The 22,980-nt window shown below is 37.7% G+C and overlaps 1 protein-coding gene across 4 annotated transcripts; it reads left to right on the forward strand.

Annotated features, from left to right (window-relative positions):
* Window positions 1–247: 247 nt before the first annotated feature.
* PRMT9 (protein arginine methyltransferase 9) lies at window positions 248–22,933 on the forward strand. Of its 4 annotated transcripts, XM_079771299.1 has the most exons (13): window positions 525–608; window positions 750–2,629; window positions 2,888–3,036; window positions 6,571–6,807; window positions 7,330–7,497; window positions 11,062–11,164; window positions 12,042–12,148; window positions 13,396–13,588; window positions 15,380–15,563; window positions 17,475–18,192; window positions 19,118–19,271; window positions 20,657–20,779; window positions 21,066–22,933. In XM_079771299.1, exons 3-13 carry the CDS (start codon window positions 3,017–3,019, stop codon window positions 21,279–21,281), a joined length of 2,223 nt encoding a protein of 740 aa, XP_079627425.1. In that variant the 5' UTR covers window positions 525–608; window positions 750–2,629; window positions 2,888–3,016; the 3' UTR covers window positions 21,282–22,933. The 4 variants fall into 4 exon arrangements, with proteins under 4 accessions (XP_079627423.1, XP_079627424.1, XP_079627425.1 ...); XM_079771297.1 differs by lacking the exon at window positions 750–2,629 and having other exon boundaries at window positions 248–608; XM_079771298.1 differs by having other exon boundaries at window positions 471–2,629.
* Window positions 22,934–22,980: the final 47 nt, after the last annotated feature.

Below are 22,980 nucleotides of genomic sequence, written 5' to 3' on the forward strand. Positions count from 1 at the left end.
TCTGGTTTCAGCCAGGGGGGACAAAAAAAAAAGTGTGGGGGGAGCAAGCCAGGAAGAGACCATTACCATGCCCCTCGCGCACGCGTAGTGGGCGCCCCGCGCCTCCCCCGCCTACGGGAGGGGGCAGACGGCGACGTGCACACGTCAGGCGCGCTGACGTTCGCGTAGCGTGCGCTGCCCGCCGGGGTCCGTCGTTGGTTGGCCGTGCGTCAAGCTCTGCGGAGCCCTTCAGACAGCGGGGCGGGGCTTCCGCCTGGCGGGGCTGTGCGCGCTCACCCGCCGCGGAGGCTAACTCTTTCCCGGGTGCTCGTTCTCTAGTTAGGCACATGGACGTGTAGCCACCGAGGCAGTTTCGTTCCGTTTACCAAAGCATCTTCCCTTTGGTTACACCTGCTCTGGCTTAGGGAGGTGACTCTGCCATGTCGAACTCGCGGCCCAGGCCCCGCCGCGGCGCCGGGAGTGGCGCCCGGGCAGCCGGGCGGGACGAGCTGGTGTCGCGGTCCTTGCAGAGCGCCGAGTACTGCATGCGCGCCCAGGACTTCGGCACCGCGTACGCCCACTACCTCCTGGTGCTCAGCCTGGCGCCGGAGCTGAAAGACGCCGTGAAGGTGAGGAGAGCCCTTCTTTCTCTCACTGGCGGGCAGGTCCGAAGAGTAAATACAGACACAAATACACGGGGAGAAGGGGGCTAAGTTGGTTGCTATTATTATTTACTGTTCAGCCTTGACTTCCTTTGTTCACACCCACAGCCAGCCCATCCATCAGGAAATCCTGTCTGCTCCACCTTAAAAATATATCCAGAATCTGACCACTTGTCACCACCTCTCCTTTGCGACCCCGGTTGAAGCCTCAGTCACCTGCAGACTGTTGGAATAGGCTTGCAACTAGGCTCTCTCCTGCAGGTCACCCCTATGAAGCCAGCGACCGGCGTGAGCTTTTCAAAAACAAGTCGGATGACATCACTTTTCTAATTCCAAATTTCCTTCTCACTCAGATTCCAAAGGCTATATTGCAAATGAGGCCTCTGGTGATCATCTCCCATTTCCTATATTGAATTCTAGCATGTTCCTGCCTCAGGGCCTTTGCACTGGTCCCTGCTGATGACAGAAGGAATGTTAACGGGTTTCTGTGGTTGAATGCATTTTGGAATCAGCCTAAAGTATTCATTTGATGATGCATACTTTTAGATTCAGTTATCAGGTTATTTGTGGCAGTTATTCTATTGAAATGCGGTGCATTTTTCCAAGTTATTTTCGAATTTAAATTTGCAAAAGTGATTTAATTTTGCTTCAATTTCCAGCCTCAAACTACTTTCCTTTATTTCACTCAGGGTTTCTCAACTTCATCACTACTGACATTTTGGGTGGGATAATTCTTTGTTGTGGAGGCCAGTCCTGTGGACTGCAGTATGTTTAACAACAACGCTGCCCTCCATCCAATAGATATCAGTTTGTAGTTCACATAAATTTAGTGTGAGTTTTAGGACCAGCTGGCTTAAAGGAGGGGAAGATGATATGTTTAGATACAGTTTGCTTTTCTAGGTAGCAGTAGAATAATGGGTCATTTCGAGTGCATTTCCTCTATTCTTTGTTCCTTAGTTTCCTCTTGTAAAACTGGGACAATATCTGTTTAATAGATATTTAATGTGTATTAAAAGTACATCTAAAATTAATAATTCAATGCCTGGCATTCAGTAACTAGCTCTGTTTTCTGCAGAACAAAATTGTATTTCTTTGGGCTTTTGCAAAATACCAGTGCCTTTAGTCTTATTTCCTGTTATTCCGTCTACTCCCCATATCCACATTTCAGCCACACCAACCTTAACCTGTTGATTCCCTGATCCATTTCATATAATCTGTGCTTTTTTCCCCCCCCTCACACCCTAGAATCTTCTTCCTTATATTCTTGGCTCTCTAGTAAACTTCGTCAGAATTCAGTTTCAGGTATTAACTCTCCTGTATAAAATAGGTGAGGATGATGTAAAATGTGTTCATGTTAAAACTAGCATGACCAAAGCCGCCTCTCTTTCCACTGTGTTGCCGTGTGGAGACTGGAGGGAAATGTATTTGGAGGGAGGGTGACAGTCCAGCAAGTGGTTAAAAGGGCCAGATTATGTTGTAACACTGGGATTGGAGAGGAGGTGACCGATGTAAAGAAAATGAGAGAGAATAGGCTGGGTTTGAAACTAATTGTATTGGAGTTAAGGTAGCATTATAAGGTGATTAAATGGCTTTTGGTCAGGTGGTACCAAAAATATATTCTGTGTGAGAGGAATATGATGGCTTCGTTTAGAATATTTTGAATGTTTTCAAAATTGTATGGTAAAATGCTCTCTACAAGGCCTCTGTGAGGATTGGAACAGGATTTATATTATTCATGCTATTCTTTGCACACTGATTGTTCAGGAAATATTTGAGTTGAGCTGAATTTGAGATGACTAAGGGTGCAATCCCTAGTTGAGATGACTGGTAGGAAGTTATGAGTCTGAGGTTCAGAAGAGCATCAGGATTGGAGACGCAGATGTAGCATCTATCAACACACAGGTGATAGTGAATGCACTGGGGATGGATGAGAAAAGAGAAGAAGGCCAAACACAAACTCCCAAAACACAGAAGCCCACAAAAAAGAGGTAGGTGGAGAATGTGAAATGGCGGCTAAGAGTAGAGAGAATTTAGAGAGAGGTCAAACTGTCTAATTTACTACCACAAAGGTGGTAAAATTTATTCATTTATGCATTTGTTTAGCAAACAGTGCCTTTTAAAGATAAAATTTAAGGTGATGGTTCAATTATAGTTAAGTTTTACTCTCTGGGGAATCTTCAATATGTGTTGTATTGTCGTTCTTCATTTTTGTTATTGACTAATTTGCTATTTTCTCTTTTGTAAAGGAAACTTTTCAGTATACACTCTTCAGGTGGGCTGAAGAGCTTGATGCTCTCAGTAGAACACAAGACTTACTTGGTTGCTATGAGCAAGCCCTGGAGCTGTTTCCTGATGATGAAGTGATTTGCAATAGTATGGGGGAGCATCTCTTCAGGTGTGTAGTGATTTCAGATTACTTGTTAAGAATTACTCTGTATCACCTGGATCAGGGATAAATTGTAAAGTAATTTGAACAGGGAAAGTTTAATATAAAGAATTATTAACTGTAACAGGATAAAGAGGGATTAGCTAATAAGCTATAAAGAGAACTCAGAAGAATATAGGAATAGCAGATATAATATGTAATAACAGCAGTTTTAATACAATATCACATAATGTATAATAGCCATTGTCCCTAAGGCTGAGGTGATATCAAGGAAGAGTCCCCCCTGTAGGCTGAGATCCAGACCTTGCTGAAGAGGATGTAATCATGGTTCCCAGATGGCAGAGAAGTCCTGTGGTGCTTTGCCAGGAAACTTGTAAATCTGTTCTCTGGAATTTGCCAAAATTTGCCATTCGAATTTCTGTCTACTCTTCTTAGAAACTTTATAATTAAGACTGATAAAAATACCAAACATTTTTGTTTTGGATTTGTTTTAATAAATCTGGTTTCACTTCTTGCTCTGCTCATCTGGTCACATTAAGTTTTATTTTTCTATGAAAAATTCTGTATAAGAAATACCTGTGTCAAACTTTATTAGTCAGCCTCGGTAATGTAACTATAGTCTTAGTCGAAATGGCTGGTGGAGTGAGATGAGTACTCCTTTAAGAGACAAATATTTGATAGTTTCTAGTTGTAGAGTATGATAGTAACTAGGAAAATAAGATTGTCATCTGTGGCTTGTTTGTTTACACTGATTCTGATACACAGACTCCATCTCTACAAATTAGCAGCCACTCTCCATTTAAATGAAATTTAGTTTTAAAAGATTTTTAAGTAACTCTTCAAATTAGTTAGAAATCTACACTTTAAGTTCAAAGTTTTCTGTAGTTCTTTAGTTTATGCAAGTAGAATTACTTTATAGGACTCAATTTTACACACATATAATGATCATAACATAATAAGACCTATGTTTTAGAATAAACGCAATTTAACAGAAAATTTGAGCGCTACACTTTTGGCAGATTGTAACTGTTGGTGAATTATTTTTGAAATTAAAAATAAATACTTGGTGTTAATTTGCTTCAGGGAGATGTCAAACTATGCAGCATTTCAAATTCAGACAGTGGCAGTTCAGAATTTGTGATAGTGTGAATGTGGCTTTGGCTGTACCGTTTACTTTTGTTCTTTAGGACAGTGGTTCTTAGCTTTTGTTCCATTCTACTTTTCTCATCAAAACAGTGTATAACTTACGCCCCACCAAAGGAGTCACTTTTCCAGGAGAAAAAGATTTCCAAAGTAAATGATAGCTTCCTTTCCTGACATTTATTTGTGAGATAAAATTGGTGTCTGGAGTGTCTCCTTGTGTTAGACAATCAGATTTACAATACATTAAATTGCTAGTCAGGAAAATAATGTTTTTTTTTCTAGTTAAAATAAAAAAGGTATTTTTATAGTTCCTTGGTGTTATTGAGACACTTGAGTGTTTCCGTAAAAGATATACTTTGAGTGGATCATCTGTTTTTTAGATTAGCATTGCAGTTTAAGAAAACTGAATTATACATTAAGGATCAAGCCTAAGGGAAATGTAAACCCAGGAAGTTATTAGATGCAGGCTTGGCATTGATTTAACAGATCTTTCACATTTTGAAATTTTAAAATATCCATTGCTAAGTTGGTCTCTCGACAAATAATGGTTACTTACGATGTGTTTTGCATTGTACTGTATGCTTTGGCAGTTGCAGAATAAGAATAAGACAGCTCTGTCTTCATGATACTTAGAGATAATATGAGTGACTTCATTTTACAGGGCGATTGCCTTTTGTTAGAGTGCAGTTTCCTGCTTGGAGTTCCCTTTTCTTGCTTAAATCATACTCACAATGAATAGTCTGATTCCGTTTCTTTTTTTAAAATATATTTTTATTAATTTCAGAGATGAAGGAAGAGGGAGAGAAATATAGAAACATCAATGATGAGAGAGAATCATTGATGGGCTGCATGCTCCCCACTGGGGATGGAGCCCGCATCCTGGGCATGTGCCTTTGACCGGAATTGAACCTGGAACCTTTTAGTCTGCAGGTCAATGCTCTATCTACTGAGCCAAACCAGCTAGGGCTGATTCCGTTTCTTTCAAGTTGATAGAATGCTTCAAGGTGCTTGTGAAGAAATCTGAGTGTAAAAGGGTTCTACTAATTCAGTTCTCTTCAATGTGTGGACCACACACTGGTACTGGTCCACAAATTACCAATCAATGACAGATAAATACAAAAATTGAGAGTAAGCCTTTAGGAATTTAAATCCAAGGATTTAATCAGGGAACTTGCTTGTTGAAAAGCGTTTGGACTAGTTTGGGTGCTGCTGAAATCTGAATTACATACTAGTCATGTGCATTACAACTGTCCTATATAATAAAAGCCTAATATGCTAAATGTCCAGTCATCCAGTCGGCCATTCAAAGTGTGATATGCTAATGATATGCTAAGGCCACTCAACCGCTCACTGAATTCAGTTGTAATTCACATGTGTACTGACCACCAGGGGGCAGACGTTCTGACTGGTAGGTGAGCTTGCTGCTGGGGTCTGGCCATCGGGACTGAGTGAGATGGGCCAGACACGCCCTGGAGCCCTCCCATGTCCCTCCCCGGCCCTGATTGTGCACCAGTGGGGTCCTTCGGCCTGGCCTGCACCCTCTCGCAATCCGGGACCCCTCGGCGGAAGTCAGAGAGCTGGTTTTGGCCCGATCCCACAGGCCAGGCCTAGGGACTCCACTGGTGCACGAATTCGAGCACTGGGCCTCTAGTTGGTCTATAAAAGATTAGGTACTTCAAAAGGGGTGGAACTCTCTATCTTCATTATAGATAGTTTAAGAAACTATAATAGTTTTGGATGGTTTGATAGTTTTTTCCTTTTCTATTTTTTATTTTATCACATTGAATTCAGTTGTAATTTTTTGGGTGATTCACCTTTGATTTTTTTCCAAAGCATTTAGCTTAGTGTTCTTAGAAACAGTGGCTCTTTTTATTGCAGTCATTTTATTTCATTTCTGTAATATTTAAGTAAAATATGTAATGATGGTGTAACAAGTACAACTGGTATAAACTGGTCTGGCAGCAAATTCAACTGACTCTTGATGACCATTCAACTCAGTTCCTGTGAGAAATAGTACGTAGGCAGCCCAGAGAGGAGCCTGCTAGCCATAGGCATTAGTACCTTTTACAGAGAGAATGGCTTTTAGAAAGCACTGCTGTTCTATTAGGTTGGTTAAATGAAGGACGACTTTGAGAGCTTCTACCATACTATGGTACAATAGTAATTTATACTTAAATTACTTGTTGGGGTCCTGGAATGCATAAATATAATAGGGCTTCAGAAAAGAAAGAAGTGATGAAGGATTGCAATTCTCACTGAAGACTTCCCAAAGGAGATGACAGTTGGGTTGAGTAGGATTTGATGTGCTGGTGAGGGATTCTCAGGCCAGATGAGTGACATGAATGAAGGCCCTGTAACTGATAGCCTTTAGTTAAATTTTTTGTCATTTTTTTACTCTAGAATGGGCTTTAGAGATGAAGCAGCTGGGTATTTTCATAAAGCAGTGAAGCTAAACCCTGATTTCAGTGATGCAAAGGAGAACTTTTATCGTGTTGCAAATTGGTTGGTGGAACGTTGGCACTTTATCATGCTTAATGACACCAAAAGGAATACGATTTATAACGCAGCAATCCAAAAGGCAGTTTGTTCGGGATCCAAAAGTGTTTTGGATATTGGAGCAGGAACTGGAATACTAAGGTTTGTTGTACTTGTGTTTTAATTACATATGCATGTATACTAATGTAAATTAAAGATTTTACCAAATATGGAATATTTACCTGTGGAATTTAAAAATAGAGTTTAATTTATTTCTCATAATCTTGTTGTGACTATTCATATAACTATTACATTTTTCACTGTAACTTTTGCTTTATCAAGAATTGGACCTAACTACTAAGAAAAATTTGGGGTTATTATTGGAATTTTGAATAATGAATTTTAGTAGTATTTTCATATTAATATTCTGGTTGAATCTAGTTATTTAAGTCTATTAGCGTTCTTCATGCCTATTGTGTCTTCTTAATCTGCTGGGCATAATGATTTATTGTATGATTTGTTTCTTGACAAGAATATTAGTTCATTTTTTAATGTAGAGTGAATAATGATTGTGTTACAGAATAAAAAGAAAGCCCATGTTTAAATATCACAATTCCACTAAACTTGAAAAAAGACAGTGGATTATTATTATTATTTTTTTGATGGAGCACTTTCCCCTTGCAGTATGTTTGCTAAAAGAGCTGGAGCGCACTCGGTGTATGCCTGTGAGTTATCCCAGACCATGTATGAACTTGCCTGTGATGTAGTGGCAGCGAACAAGATGGAAGGAGGAATCAAACTCTTACATATGAAGTCGCTTGACATAGAAGTTCCAAAACACATTCCCGAAAGGTATTATAATGTGAACTAATTTTAGTATTCATAATCCATTATTTTACTTTTTAAAAAGTAAGATATTTGCATTTCTGGTTTCTAGTCCAAACAAAAATGCTAAAACCCTTATACTATAAAGTTATGGATATAGGATAGTTTAGCATAAGATGGGTTTTCATAGTAAGGTCATAGTCTTTTGTTGTTCATGTTGTAATCCTCACCTAAGGATATTTTTTCCATTGCTTTTCAGAGAGTGGAGCGGAAGGAGGGCGGGGGAGAGAAACATTAATGTGAGAGAGGCACATTAATTGGTTGCCTCCTGCACACCCTGACCTGGGGTGGGGAGCCAACCCGCAACCCAGGTACATGCTCTTAACCGGGAATCGAATCTGCGACCCTTCATTGTGCCATCTAATGCTCTAACCACTGAGAAACACAGGGCAGGGCCATAAGGTCATATATATATATTTAAATATATTTTTATTGATTTCAGAGAGGAAGGGAGAGGGAGGGATAGATAGAAACATCAATGAGAAGAAAATCATTGATCGGCTGCCTCCTGCAAGCCCCCTACTGGAGATCGAGCTCGCAACCTGGGCATGTGTCCTTGACCGGACTCGAACCTGGGACCCTTCAGTCTGCAGGCTAATGCTCCATCCACTAAGCCAAACCAGTTGGGGCAGGTCATATTCTTGATAATAAAAATTTAAGGATCTTGAAAAAAATTTGTGGCTAGCGACTTAATAAATGAATTTGACCTTTAGCAAGTTACTTTACCTTTGTTAGTTTTAGTGTTCTAGTTGTAAAAGTGGATTAATACCTCCTATGTAGTCAATAACTTAAAAAATCTACTCTAAAATGATGTATGAGTTGATCAACCTTGGTGGACTTATTACATTTTATGTTAAAATGTTTGGCTAAATTGAACATTTTGGGAATTTCAGCTTTCAATGGCTTAGGCCCTTTCAAATGCTTTGAATATTATCTCATTAAAAAGTCTTGGCTTTTTAGTGTGTGTTATCTCACTTTAAATTGTATTGCAGGGGTGATGGGGTTTTGGAGCTAGAAGAGATTTAAAATCAACTGGTCCAACACTGTCATTTAGATAAAGAGCTTTCTCTGTGTAGTGTTTGCTTTACTATCTCTCTTGGGTAGTTTATCTTCTCATCTTATTTCAACTCATATTTATACTAGGGGCCCAGTGCACAAATTCGTGCACCTTGGAAGGAACTGTGGGCCACAAGGCTGCAGTAGGCACAGGGGTGGTTCTCAGCCCATCCTTTGTGCACCCGCCCGGACCCTCCCACCGCGGCACCCTGTCCCATCTGCTGGCAGCCCTGCTCCTGCCGCTGCCGCTCCCATGCGCTGATGGTGCTGGCCCTGCCCGTGGGTGCGAGCGGCAGCTGCTGCCCCGATTGCCCCTCAGGAGCAGGGGGAGGTGGAGAAGCCCTCAGGGGCGATGAGGGATGGCAGCTGCCACTCACACCCGCTGGTGGTGCCAAGTGATCGGGACTGGTGCCTGGCACCAGCTGCAGGTGCGAGCCAAGCTGGCACCGGCAGCAGGTGCGAGCGCTGAGCAGGAACGCGGCACGCAGGAGCAAAGAATTTTCAGTAACCACCAGAGGCTCGCCCCAATGACAGCGACCAGTGCCCCACCTTGGTCTGGCACCCCTGCTCACTTGCTCCACCATCCAGCCATGGCCAACTCCCGCCATGTTTCATATATGCCCCCTGGTGGTCAGTGCATGTCATAGTGACCGGTTGTTCTGGTTGTTCCACCATTCTATTTGCATGTTAGCCTTTTATTATATAGGATTCTTATCATTTGAACTATGATTTTAAAAAGTCTTCTTTCATATGTGTATAATAATGTTTATATTTTCATAGTACTTACAAAGAAGTACTCTTAGATCGTTGAAACAGATAATTATACCCATTTTATAGAAACAGTGTCCTGAATTGTCTTAGTCTGCTCAGGCCACTGAAACAAAATACTGCAGACTATATGGCTTAAACAACAAACATTTATTTTCTCATAGTTCTGGAGGCTAGAAGTCATGATCAAAGGGTGCTGGCAAATTTGGTTTCTAGTGAGAGTTCTTTTTCTAGCTTGCAGATGGCTGATGGCTGCTTTCCTGCTGTGTTCCCAAATGGCCTGTTTCTGTGCATGTGAGGAGAGGGAGAGATCATTGGTGTTTCTTTCACTTTTATAAGGATACCAGTTCTGTCCACTTTTATGATCTCATTTATCCTTAATTCCCTTCTAAAGACTTTCTCTCCAAATACAGTCACATTGTGGGTTAGGACTTGTATGAATTTTGGTGGTACACAATTCAGTCCATAGCATGAATCAAGAGTTATTTACATTTTACTCCTCTGGCCTGTGTGGCTTAGTTGTTTGTAGCATCGTTCCGTACACCAAAAGGTGGTGGGTTTGATTCCATCAGGGCACATACCCAGGTTTAGGATTCCATCCCCTGTTGGGGCATGTATTGGAAGCAACCAGTCGATGTTTCTCTCTCCCTTCCTCTCTCTCTAAATAATAATAATAATAATAACAATAATAATAAATAAATAAATTTTTCTCACAGATAGTGTTGTAGAAGGATTCCAATACAGATTCCATTATTAATTTATTTTGATCTTGAACGAATCTAGAGATTTAAGATGTTGGATTAAATGTTTGCAATACCTTCTACTTTGTAAATGTATGTAATTGTAAGTACTGAAAATTTGTGTATATATAAAATATTGGGTCTAGGCACCGTGGGTGATTCTAAAGTTGTTTTTTTTCTGCAAGGCACCTATAATCTAGATAGGAAGATAAGGAATAGTCATGAAACGTGGTTTTTAAAAAAATCTTTTTATTACACTGAATGATACAATAAATGCTAAAGAAGTTTAGAGAAGGGAGAAAAAATCATTTTGGTGTGTCTTTGAATTAAATTTTCTAGAAAGAAAAAATGAATGAAGGTCAGAGCTCTGTGGATTAGATTTTTGTGAAAACTCACAGGTAGTGGGTAAAAAGCAAGAGAAATAACAGGAGAGGCACAATCAACATGTAAGCGGTAAACATGGATAATGAAGATAGAGAAGGATTTTGAGAGGCAGGGCTTTTCACCTGCATTGACTATTATTTGTAGATCAAGGAAAATGAAACTGAGAAAGATTATTTATTTGGATAAGTAGGGGAGTCATTGATGATGCAGAGTATTTTTATATAGCGTTGTGTATAGAAGTCCAAGTAGTCAGCATTAAGGAGAGGGACTGGTAATGTTAATGGGTGTGAGCCGCTCTTAAGGATTTAGGCAATGAAAATAGTCTGAGGGGCAGCAGAGTCAAGTGAAGGTTGTGCCACCCGCCCCCGCCCCCAAGAAGTTAGTGGAATACAGAGGAGCCTGAGGAACATTAGAGTCAAGTTCTTCAAGTTTCAACAGTAAATATTAAAAATGAAATGTGTTAGGAAATTTTACTTGTGGACTGTTTCTATAATATACTCTTCCTTTTTTCTCTCAGCTTTGACATCTTTATATAAAATCATGATATTTTACTTACATATATTTTTAAAAAATCATTCTGTAGAGTGTCCCTAGTTGTAACAGAAACTGTCGATGCAGGTTTATTTGGAGAAGGAATTGTGGAGAGTTTGATTCATGCCTGGGAGCATTTACTTTTGCAGCCAAAGGTAAGCAGCATGAAAATAGGTAAATTTGATATAGAATTTATTATTTTAATAGATATTTATTGAGCCCCTATCACAAAGAAATCTATAAAAAATACACCCCACAAACATTTAATAACATAATGCAGTGTATACTTGTGTGCCCAAATGGGGTATACAGGCAAAAAGGAATTCATAGGAATTGAGATTGTATTGTGAAGGGACTGACTATTGGATTCTTGAGTGAGATTGCGAAAGGAAGAACTTTCAGTCTCACAGCCCTCACTGCTTGAAATTTTGGCAAATTATCGAGAGAGTTTAGAAATACTGTCTTGGTATGGTTTTAAGGTATTAGTTTGACCCAGGCTACTAATTAACTCTTATAATTACCAAATTATATTTTGCATTAAAATTCTTTACAGTGGCCTACAAATTGTAGATTTGTTTTATGTAATACATATTATGAACGAAATGATTTTAACATGTAATAAGAATTCACTTCTTACAGAAAGTGGTTTGGATTTAAAATAGCTAATTACAGGTTAAAAAGAAGAGCATTTTGTTTTTTAAATAGGTAATGGTGATTTTGGCTTCTCAAGTCAATATCCAGTAGTTTTTTGCCGTATGCACACTTGTACTCTTATAACTACCCCTCCCTCCTTCCCTTCCTGTTTGTACTGTTAAAAAATGTATATTATATATATATATATATATATATATATATATATATATATATACATACGTAGAGCAATGAAAATAAAATAAACTTTTGAAGAAAAAAAACCATAACCTGCTTATTCTTACCTATTGTTCTTTAGTTTTCTTATTAATTTTTAGAGTTTGTCATTACATATTTTTGCATACATGTAACTGAATCTAATCTTTATTGTTATATTTTTAGACCAAAGGTGAAAATGGTAACTGTGAAAAGTATGGGAAAGTTATACCAGCAAGTGCTGTTTTATATGGCATGGCAGTAGAATGTGCAGAGATAAGAAGACATCATAGGTAAGTGATTATTGAAATAGCAATTACTTAAAAAATCATAATTTAAAGGATAGACTATACTTTAAAGGTTATTTAATGAATGTTTATTTGGAAGAGAATTTGTAGTTTTCTGACCTTTAAATTCATGTTTACTCAGGTCTTAATTTTCTTTTTGAATTTTTTAAAACTTTAGGATTCTAGGATTAAAACCAGCTTCAATTTCCTAGTGGAAAATTAATTTTTATACAACTTAGTATCCTTTTGATGTGCAGTAGATTAATGTAGGAAAATATTAAGTTCACTGATTTTAGATGAAAGTGAAGTAAAAATTTCCAACATGAAAATAATTTACTTTTAATTTCTCTCATTCGTTCTTAATAACTTTATTAATAGTAAATGTTTTGTGATTGAGGGGAATCAAATTTAAGGATCTTTCTACCCATGAGATGCTAAGATTTATTTACCAAATATGATATAAAGGTTTTTTTAGTTAAAGAAGTTTCTTGGTTACATGTTCTTGAGCATCGTGAATGTTTTATTTTGCTAAAATATTGATCCATATTTTGTGAGGACTTTTTAAGGAGGACCCCCTTCCAATTACTTATTAGTAGTAAATGTAACATACAAATGTTTTAGGAAATACTGATGAGTAAAATAATAATCATCCTGCTTTTGGCCCATGTGGCTCAGTTGGTTGAGTGTCATTCTGTGCACCTAAAGGTTGCCAGTTCAATTTCTGGTCAGGGCACATGCCTGGGTTGGGGCTCAATCCCTGGAGAGTTTTTTCATTGATTTTTTTTTTTTTTTAGAGAGAATGGAAGGGGAGGGTATCTTTTGAGAGAGGGAAAGAGAGAGAGAAAGAGAGAGAGAGAGAGAAACATTGATGTGAGAGAGACACATCTATTGGTTGCTTCCTGCATGGGTCCCCTGACGGTGGTCAGGGATTGAACCTACAACAAGGTATGTGCCCTTGACCTGGAATTGAACCCATGACCCTTCAGTCCAGAGGCCGACGCTCTAACCACTGAGAAGCTAGGGTTGGGTATCTTTTGATGAGCAGAAGTTCTTAATTGTAATGTAGACCTATTATCTGTTTTCCTTTAAAGTTAGGGATTATGTATATAATTACGTTTAGGAAAACTTTGTCTCTGAAGTTTTATTTCATTTTTATGTTTATTTTTGATGGATTCGATACTAGATGATGCTACTTGATTCTAAAAAAGAACCCCATCTTTCTCCCTTCTCTCTCTTATTTCCTCTATCACCAGGGTGGGCATTAAGGACATTGCTGGGATCTGTTTGCCAACAAATGTGAAATTTCAGAGTCCAACTTATTCTTCTGTAGATACCGAAGAAACAGTTGAACCTTATACAACTGAAAAGATGAGTAGAATTCCTGGAGGATATTTGGCTTTGACAGAGTGCTTTGAAATTATGACAGTAGATTTCAACAATATTCAGGTAAAAAAAAAAGTTCAATTACTGTTTTTGAGCATTAAACTGTATCTGTTGTTTAAAATAATTAATATATAGGACAGTCTTATTTTATGAGTTTGCATGGGATTCCATTTAAAGAAAATGATTAAACGGTAACCAGAATTCCCTCCTGAAATTATTCACTTAAAAAAGAAAGAAAAGAAATCCCTAACATTTGTTGGGAATGTATAATGTGCCAGGTGTTTTCACATGTGTTCTTAGGTCGCTTAGGCAAGAATCTCGTAATATGGTTGTACTTATCTATGTGCTATACAGATGAAGGAATTGTTGCTTACGTTAATTTCCCCCAAATTACGCAGCATGTGAATGTAGGGGCAGGAGTTCTGTCCTAGATGTTTCTGACTTTTCTTAGTGTTTGCTGCCACTTCAGATTAACATTTAACTCCTTGAAATGAATAGTAATCCACATCTCCGGATTGTATGATTTTTAGCGTGAGTAGCCATCTCGGTTTGCCCAGAAGAGGTCCCTGAGATGTGGGACTTTTACTTTTAAAACTGGGACAGTCTTGTGTAAACCAGGATAAGTTGATCACCCCAGTGTCTATGTGTGTGTTGCTGAGTGGTGGAAGGAAGTGAATATACAAAGAAAGTGTCCAAAGGAATCGAGAAAAGTTACATAAAATCTTTCTCTGAAGCCCTTTAATTCAAGTTAAATGTTCAAGTATATACATTTCTTTAGATGAAACCTGTCTGGGGACAGAAGACTTTGTGAGGGTCATTTTAACCTAAGATTTTTATAATTTAATAAAAGCTTTCTATTAATTGTTACCAGCTTTTTCTTGAGGTGGTCTAGAGCTAAATTAACATTTTGTCATTGCTTACTAAGGCTGAGCTTCAAGAACATTTTTTTCCTGATATCACATAGAGAACAACGTGATTACAGCTGCTAAGTACCCCAAAGCTATCCTTTTCTTAGTTCAAGCTTTTAATTTTTCTTTGTCACAGTAAAAAATACATCTTATTAAGTCTTTAATTTTGAAAGTAATATCTGCCTGTTTAATACTTTCAAATAACACAGAAGAATATAAAGGAAAAAGAAAAGGTGTCTTTAAAAATATATATATAGGTCCTTCTTTCCCCAGGTTACTGGTTTCAAGCGCATCTTTTCAGACTTGCTTTTCTATTCTATACACATTCTCTCTCACCCACTCACACACTTTTTTAAAACAAAACAATATTGCTTTGCCACTCACACTGCCTTCATTCAGCAATAAGGGAGGGGCAAAAGTAGGTTTGTAGTTCTTCATATGGAAAATAATAATAATCTATAATAATAAAAGGGTAATATGCTAATTAGACTGAACGTCCTTCCGGGCTTCATTCTGGATGTCCTTCTGGACGAAGCCAGGGCCAGAGTGAAGCAGACTGGGTCCCAGGTGCCAGAGGGAAGCTGGTGCCGGCAGCCAGGGGAAGGAAGGCCTACTCTTGCACGAATTTTCGTGCATTGGGCCTCTAGTAAGTAATAATATCAGAATGAACCCAGTGTTTCACGTACTCACACCTGTAAACCTACTTTGCCCTACCCTGTTTATCACGGACTTCTTTCTATGTCAGTAATATGTATCTGCTTCCCTGGTTTTAATAGCTGCATCTATTCCACTGTGATACGTCAGAGTGCCCTAAGTGGTTCTAGGCGTCCCAAGATACCAATTCCCCAGGGCCTATGGCCGGATTGAGAACTTGCAGAAATGGAAAGTGATACGATATTGGGACATGCACATATTAAATGTATAAAATCCTTTTATATTTTTGTAGGAATTAAGAAGTCTTGCAACTAGAAAACCTGATAAGATTGGTGTTCCTGTTATTAAAGAAGGCATACTGGATGCCATTGTGGTTTGGTTTGTACTCCAGCTTGATGATGAACATAGTTTGTGCACAAGTCCTAGTGAGGAATCATGTTGGGAACAGGCTGTCTACCCCGTACATGACCTTGCAGGTATTACCTTGTCTAATTTTTTTTCTGTTCGTGTTTTTCTGTTCTTACACTTGTTGTTTTAATCCTCTAAGCATTTGAGGCATTGTAAAAAGAAAATCACTTTGAATATGAAGTTTCTAGTCAAGGGAGACTGATGACAGCTTTGAGAATTTTCTTTTTCTATTTTAAAAGCGGCTTTAAATAATATATGTAGGTTGATAAGAGAAACTAAAACACAACTTTCCTGCATATCACTCAAAAATATCTGTCATTGCCCTACCTGGTTTAGCTCAATGGATAGAGCATCATTCTGCAGACTGAAGGATCCTGGGTTTGATTCCGGTCAAGGGCACATGCCCAGGTTGCTCGATCCCCAGTAGGGGGTGTGCAGGAGGTAGCCTGTCAGTGGGATTCTTTCTCATGAATGATGTTTCTCTCTCTCTCCTTCACCTTCCTCTCTGAAGTCAACAAAATATGTATTTTAAAAAATCATTAAATCATTTTTCCAGCAGTAGATAAGAGCAGTGTAGCCCATTTTTAATAAAACAGAAAAGTATTACTTTTAATGCAGGAGTTCTTACCGTTTACAGAACCTGATGGCATCTGTGGAGCCCCAGGTCCTAGAAATGCACACACTCAAATAAGTACACAAGTTTGCAGTTTTAGAGAGTTCATGAATCCATGGACTTCTCTAAGGAAATTCTATATTAAAGGTATTTTTTGTATAGAAAATTTTTTTGACCAGCAATTTGATGGGTTTCAGTATATTTCACAGCAGTTGAAATTTTACTTTTTAAAGTGGCTACTTGTTTAGAAAAAATTCTACTTTTTAAAGTGGCTACTTGTTTCTCCTAATCAAGGATCTGACTTGGCACAGTCATTAACTCATGAAGTCGGCACAGTGTTATGGCTAGTATGGTGTTTTTAGAGTCAGTCGTGTAGATTTGGATTCAGGTCTCAGCTCCTAACTTTCTGACTCCCTGGCTGTCCTTGCTGGTTACTTTTCAGAGCTGCTGTTATGAGTTGTGTAAAAATGGTATGCTGCTGCCTCCCTTGCAGGATTGTAGTAGGGATTAATAGAGATGATGGATGTAAAATGCTTACCATAGTGATTGGCACTTAATAAGTGATATCGTCTATTTGTGTTTATTTATTTTAAGCCTCTTACAGTAACTTAGACAGATGGTCTTTTTGTTTTTAAATGTTTTCTTGGGAAAGGACGTTTTAAATGTTTAAACACAAGAATAATAATTTGTATTTTCAACTGGCTTTAGTACTGATAAGAGATTGCAATTGTACATTCACATTTTCAAGTTTTATTAAGTGTGAAAGGTAATGAAAAAGAAAGAGCATGACAGTTTATATTTTCAAATATGCAAGATAGTTAAGAGATATTACTGATATGGTTCTAGTGAATAATGCTTTTGTTCTTTTAGAAATTACTTTTAGAGAAAAGAATAATGGCCCTTTAAGCTAATGTAAGGTTTCGTGTTAATCCCTTAATTTCATCTCTTTGTTATTGTCAGCTTCATTGCCAAAGAAAATTGAGAGTTCCCTGTAGCCCTTCCCACCTCCAATTTGGGGACACGAAAGGATATCTAATGATTGTAGGGAAAGCACTAAATACTGATAGTTAAGGTCCAATAATGTAACTCTGGAATCTCTGTATTAGACTGAGTTAATTGAATCTTTAACTTCAGTGTTTCCCTTTGTAAAGCCTAAGAGATTTTCCTAGGTTTTATTTTTATTTTTTGGTAGGAAATGAATAGATTGATTCACTTAATTCTAATAAATTAATATATATAATCCTCCCTGTAGTGATTTAAAAAATGGGGAGGGTTGGTGAAATGGAGGACAGATGTGTTTGTGATCATAAGGCTAATAAACACTCATACTCATCAATTATAATTATTTTCTTTCTTTCTTATGAAGACTACTGGATAAAGCCTGGGGACCATGTGATGATGGAAGTGTCCTGTCAGGATTGCTACTTAAGAATCCAGAGTATCAGTGTCTTCAGTTCGGAACATGAAATGGATGTTGGAAAAAGTCCTACCAAGAACAAAGACTTGCTTTCTTTAGGAAATGAGGCTGAGCTCTGTAGTGCCCTGGCTAACCTTCAGACCAGTAAACCAGATGCTGTGGAGCAGACATGTGTACTGGAATCCACAGAAATTGCTTTGCTTAATAACATTCCATATCACGAAGCCTTTAAAATGGCAATGAGGAAAGTGCTGTCTTCACTGACCCCTGAGAAGCTGTGCCAGGCCGTGGATGCCCACTGCCAGGACTGTGAGATGAGCTGTGGAAGTGGACAGAGTGATTCTGAACAGAGTGCCTCGGAGCCTTTCTATGTGCTAGATGTGTCTGAAGGCTTCTCCGTTCTGCCTATAATCGCTGGCACACTGGGGCAGGTTAAACCTTACAGTTCTGTGGAGAAAGACCAGCATCGCATCACTCTGGACCTCATATCTGAAGCCAATCACTTTCCTAAAGAAACACTTGAGTTTTGGTTGAGACATGTGGAAGACGAATCTGCTGTGTTGCAAAGGCCCAAATCAGACAAGTTGTGGAGTATAATTATATTGGATGTCATTGAGCCATCTGGGCTCATACAGCAGGAAATAATGGAAAAAGCTGCAATATCCAGGTAAAACACAAAATATACTGTTGGGTTTTTTTGAACTTAAAATTCATGTGAATTCTTTTAGTTCTTTAAAGGTATAACTGTACAAATGATTTATGATTTTGTATCTTCCTCAAGCATTGACCTGTGACTTCATACCTTTCTCTTTGTGTGCATGTAATTACTGATTTTTCCCCTCAAAGTACCCCTCCATCGTAGATGTGAAGAAGAGTGAACCTGCTTTGGGATTGGGCTGCCTATATACTAGTATGATATGGGAAATAAGTAGAGATCTATAAAAACAGATATTCAGGGTAACTAAGAAAAAATCAAATTTCAGCTTGCTAATTTCATAGAATGGTACCCTCTCGTGGCTATTTGGTATTAAAATTTTATCAGGTTTAGTAAAGGCATAGATAGGAATTTTGTTAAGAGCTGTATAATTTTTTTTAACCTGTATAATTTTGTTACGAGGTCTATAATTTTACCAATTTCTACCCGACTACTAAAAATGCTAAAAAGTTAATAGGAAAGGAATAACAAATATGAGTAAAGCATTGGGGTCAGGATAGAGTCCATTTTTAGGGTAATGTGTATATAGGACTTAATACAATTTAAATGATCATGTGCTCATATTTACTGAGATTATCCTGGTTTAGGAGCATTGTTTGTTTCCATTATTCTGGTGCCATTGTGTTAAGGAATCATCTCTAACTTTCCTTGCTGATACTGTGCTCATCAGATTACCTGTATATGATTTGGCCTTTAGGGAGAGCTATTACAGAGCAGCCTGCTTGCCTATTGTAAACTTTTCCATCAGCTTTTTATTTGGAAAAGTCCATTAGACTATTTATAATTTGTAGCTCACTAATTCATCATGATTTAGTTGTTGCTATTGATAAAATGTGGGGCATCAAGATGCTTTTTTAAAACACTTCTCTTTCTCTAGATGTTTGCTACAATCTGGAGGCAAGATCTTTCCTCAGTATGTGCTGATGTTTGGGTTGCTCGTGGAATCACAGACACTGGTAGAAGAGAATGCAGTTCAAGGAACAGCACGAACTCTTGGATTAAATATAGCACCTTTCATTAACCAGTTTCAGGTAAGTGCCTAGAAGAGAAATTCAACCATGTGGCTGTTATCCACAGCCTACCTTCTCTCTTTCTCTCATTTTATATAGTCATTATGTTTCGCTGGATTAGGATGGTTATCAGTTTTCTAGAGCAAAGGAACTTATTATGGATAAAAATCAACCTAAGGAAGGATGGATGCCTTCAAGGATGTCCAGGGAGAGGTTGATGCATCTGTGCCTCTAATATTTTATTCAGACAGGAAGGCACTTAAAAAAAAAAGAAAGAAATATATATGATTTTAGAGAGGAGGCGAACGGGGGAAGAGAGATAGAAACATGAAAGATGAGAGTGAATCATTGACTGGCTGCCTTCTGCACGCCCCCTACCTGGGATTGAGCCTACAACCCTGGTATGTGCCCTGACCTGACCGGGAATTGAACCAGTGCCTCCTGGTTCATAGGTTGACAATCACAGAGCCACACCGGCCAGGCAGGAAGGCACTTTTTAAAAATTGTTTCCTTTTTATTTTAAATGAGGAGGCTAAAGTGATGGGTGCGACACTTTATAGCAGTTAGTTGTCAACATTGACTCTACAGTCATGTACCCCATAATGATGTTTCAGTCACCTAAGGATCACATATCCAACAGTGGTCCCATAGGATTGTCATGGAGCTCAAAAATTCCTGTTGCTTAGTGCATCATAGCCATGGTAATGTCATAGAGCAACGCATTACTCATGTATTTGTGGTCATGCTGGTGTAAACAGACCTGCGCTACCAGTCACATGGAAGCATGGCACAATTACAGTCGTGGGCTGTACCATCTGGGTTTGTCTAAGTGCACTCTGTGATGCTCGCCCAATGATGAATTTCTCAGAACGTATCGCCTGGTTAAGCAGTGCATGACTACTTTCAGAGCTACTGGTAATTAGAACCCAACTCCAGATCAATCTGATGTGTGGTCAGATTTTAAAGCCTCTCTAGGTGATTTTAATTTGCAGCCAAGTTGAGAATCAATGCCTTATAGAAATATATTTTATTTTCAAACAAAATCCACTATTAAGTTGTTTGATTGAATTAGACATTTTCTCAAATTCAATAGTTCATGTTATACTATTAGCTTATTTGTTCATCTTTCACACAAAAGAGATCCTTGGTTTAAAAATTTTGAGCTTAAGTAAAAATTTAATCTGTTTTCATCGAAGCAAAGAATCCATAGATAATTGAAACCATGGTTTAAACAAATGATTTAACCTGCCTAAACTGTAAAACTGGAATCATGAAATTCCTTATATCTTAAGATTGATGTAAGAATTGAGCTAAATGAAAAAAGCATTGTATTGTACGGAGCCAAGTACAAAGTAATCAGTTGGCCACAAAAAGAATTAAAAGTGAAAAACTTGTACTTTCTTTAGGTACCTATTCGTGCATTTTTGGACCTGTCCTCACTGCCTTGTATACCTTTAAGCAAGCCAGTGGAACTCCTAAGACTGGATTTAATGACTCCATATTTGAACACCTCTAACAGAGAAGTAAAGGTAACTTAAAATAATTACTTTTGACATACACAGAATAATTACCTTAAACTAGGTAACACTTTATGTACATAAAATTGTTTTAGCCACTTCTTTTGAAGACTTAAATATTTATTTCTTTTCTGAACAATATCCAAAAATGGGCTTGGAAAAATATTAGTGAATAAAATAGGTTACTAATTAAATATATCTATGAAATTTGGATCTAAAATTTACTAACAAGGCAAAGACTTACTTATTCAAGTCTATTTGTTTTGATGAAATTCTCACGATTTCTTAATTTTCCTAGGTACACATTTGTAAATCTGGACAAGTGACCGCCATTCCATTTTGGTATCATATGCACCTTGATGATGAGATTAGGTTAGATACGTCCAGTGAAGTCTCCCACTGGAAACAAGCTGCAGTTGTTTTAGATAGTCCCATCCGGGTGGAAATGGGGGAGGAACTCGTGCTCGATGTCCAGCACCACAAAAGCAACGTCAGCATCACAGTGAAGCACTGAAGAGCAGTTTTCTGGTGAAAACCTGTTCACGTAGAGCAAATACACAACTTTGCTGGTCTGAATAGTGGGACTGTAATCATAAAGTGGGGGATGTAAAGACTTAATTCCTTGTATTGATCAAATATTTTTTAAAATTGACCTTTAATAAAATGTATTTAAAAGACATTACATTATGTAGTAGCATTATTACAAAAATATTTGCTGCAGACTTCCTTTCTGAAAAAGGCTGTCATTAGTTTTTACATTAGGAAACTTGGTCTTTATTGCTTAGTTTTACTATAGATAAAATTTTACTAAACACTTTTACTTATGTGCTAAAGCTATAAAGGATTTTGAATTATCTTCATTGTCATGTTTTATTTTTTATTGATTTCATAGAGGAAGGGAGAGGTAGAGGGAGAGAAACATCAATGATGAGAGAGAATCATTGACCGGCTGCCTCCTGCACACCCCTGGGATTGAGCCTGTAATCCAGGCATGTGCCCTTGGCCAGAATCGAACCTGGAACCCTTCAGTCTGCAGGCTGACACTCTATCCACTGAGCCAAACAGGCCAGGGCTTTATTTTCATGTTTTAGAAAGTAAAGCAAAACTTTTAATATTTAGGTATCTTGGCTTTTTTCCTTAAGTCCAAACTTATAATTGGAAACATCAAAAAGTTGGCTTCCACTGAAGACTGAAGGCTATGGTTACTTGTAAATCACAAGCTTGCTTCTTTTAAATACTGGGTGTACTTCTGAAATAACTTCTTAGGTTTTGTGTTTTGGGAATGCAGAAAGAATTTAAACTCTACGCTAAATGTAATTAAAAGAGTTAGGAAAGAAAAGAAAATTTTAAGGAGACAGCATTTTCCTGGTATGCTTTGGAAAAAAAAAAACCACCATAAATTCAAGAAAGAATTAAACCTAAACCAGTATTTTTCAAAGTTTTGATTTGGATGCATAGTAAGAAATATATAATAATTTACCCAATTTTTAAAGACTTGAAGTAGATTAATAAGGTGATCATCCTGTGTATTATACTATGTGCTATTTGTAACTAAGCCTCAAAGAAAATAAGATGTACCTTCTTTCCACATTGCCTATTCTCATTATCTCTAATATTACACTACCCAGCTTTACTTTCAATAGAAATGTTTAGTTTATAATAGTGGACACAATAAAGACTTTGTATGTAATTACTGTGAACCAGTATATATATATATGTGTGTGTGTGTGAATATGTGTGTGTATAAGTATGTGAAGTAAGGGTTTTGACAAATAATACTTACCGTTGCTATTTGCAACATACTACTATGGCACTTTCTATATTTCATTTGTGGTATAAAATGTTAAATATGACCCAGAAACTCCATCCTAAGTAATAAGATTCTCAAATAGCACCCCCGTATCTTCTGACTGTGGTTTATAGGTTTACATTAGCTGACACCTTTAATATCACTGAGGAAAAATGGACTCCTTTTTCTACTACAAGTTTCTTATTTATTCTTCCAGTCTTCAATCAGTTTATTTTTTTCATCTCAAAGTCAGAGATAACAATCTATTAGCATTAATGGAAATGATTTTTAGATAGTTGTTTTAAGATTAATAAGATTAGGTCTGAGATACTTATCCTAATAGGAATGTAAGAACTAGGTATCTTTCATTGTAGGCATATAATTTTTAACCCTTAATTTTTCTGGACTTTTTTTTTATGCTATG

This window comes from Cnephaeus nilssonii (assembly GCF_951640355.1).
Source record: "Cnephaeus nilssonii genome assembly, chromosome: 5".
Classification (NCBI taxonomy): domain Eukaryota; kingdom Metazoa; phylum Chordata; class Mammalia; order Chiroptera; family Vespertilionidae; genus Cnephaeus; species Cnephaeus nilssonii.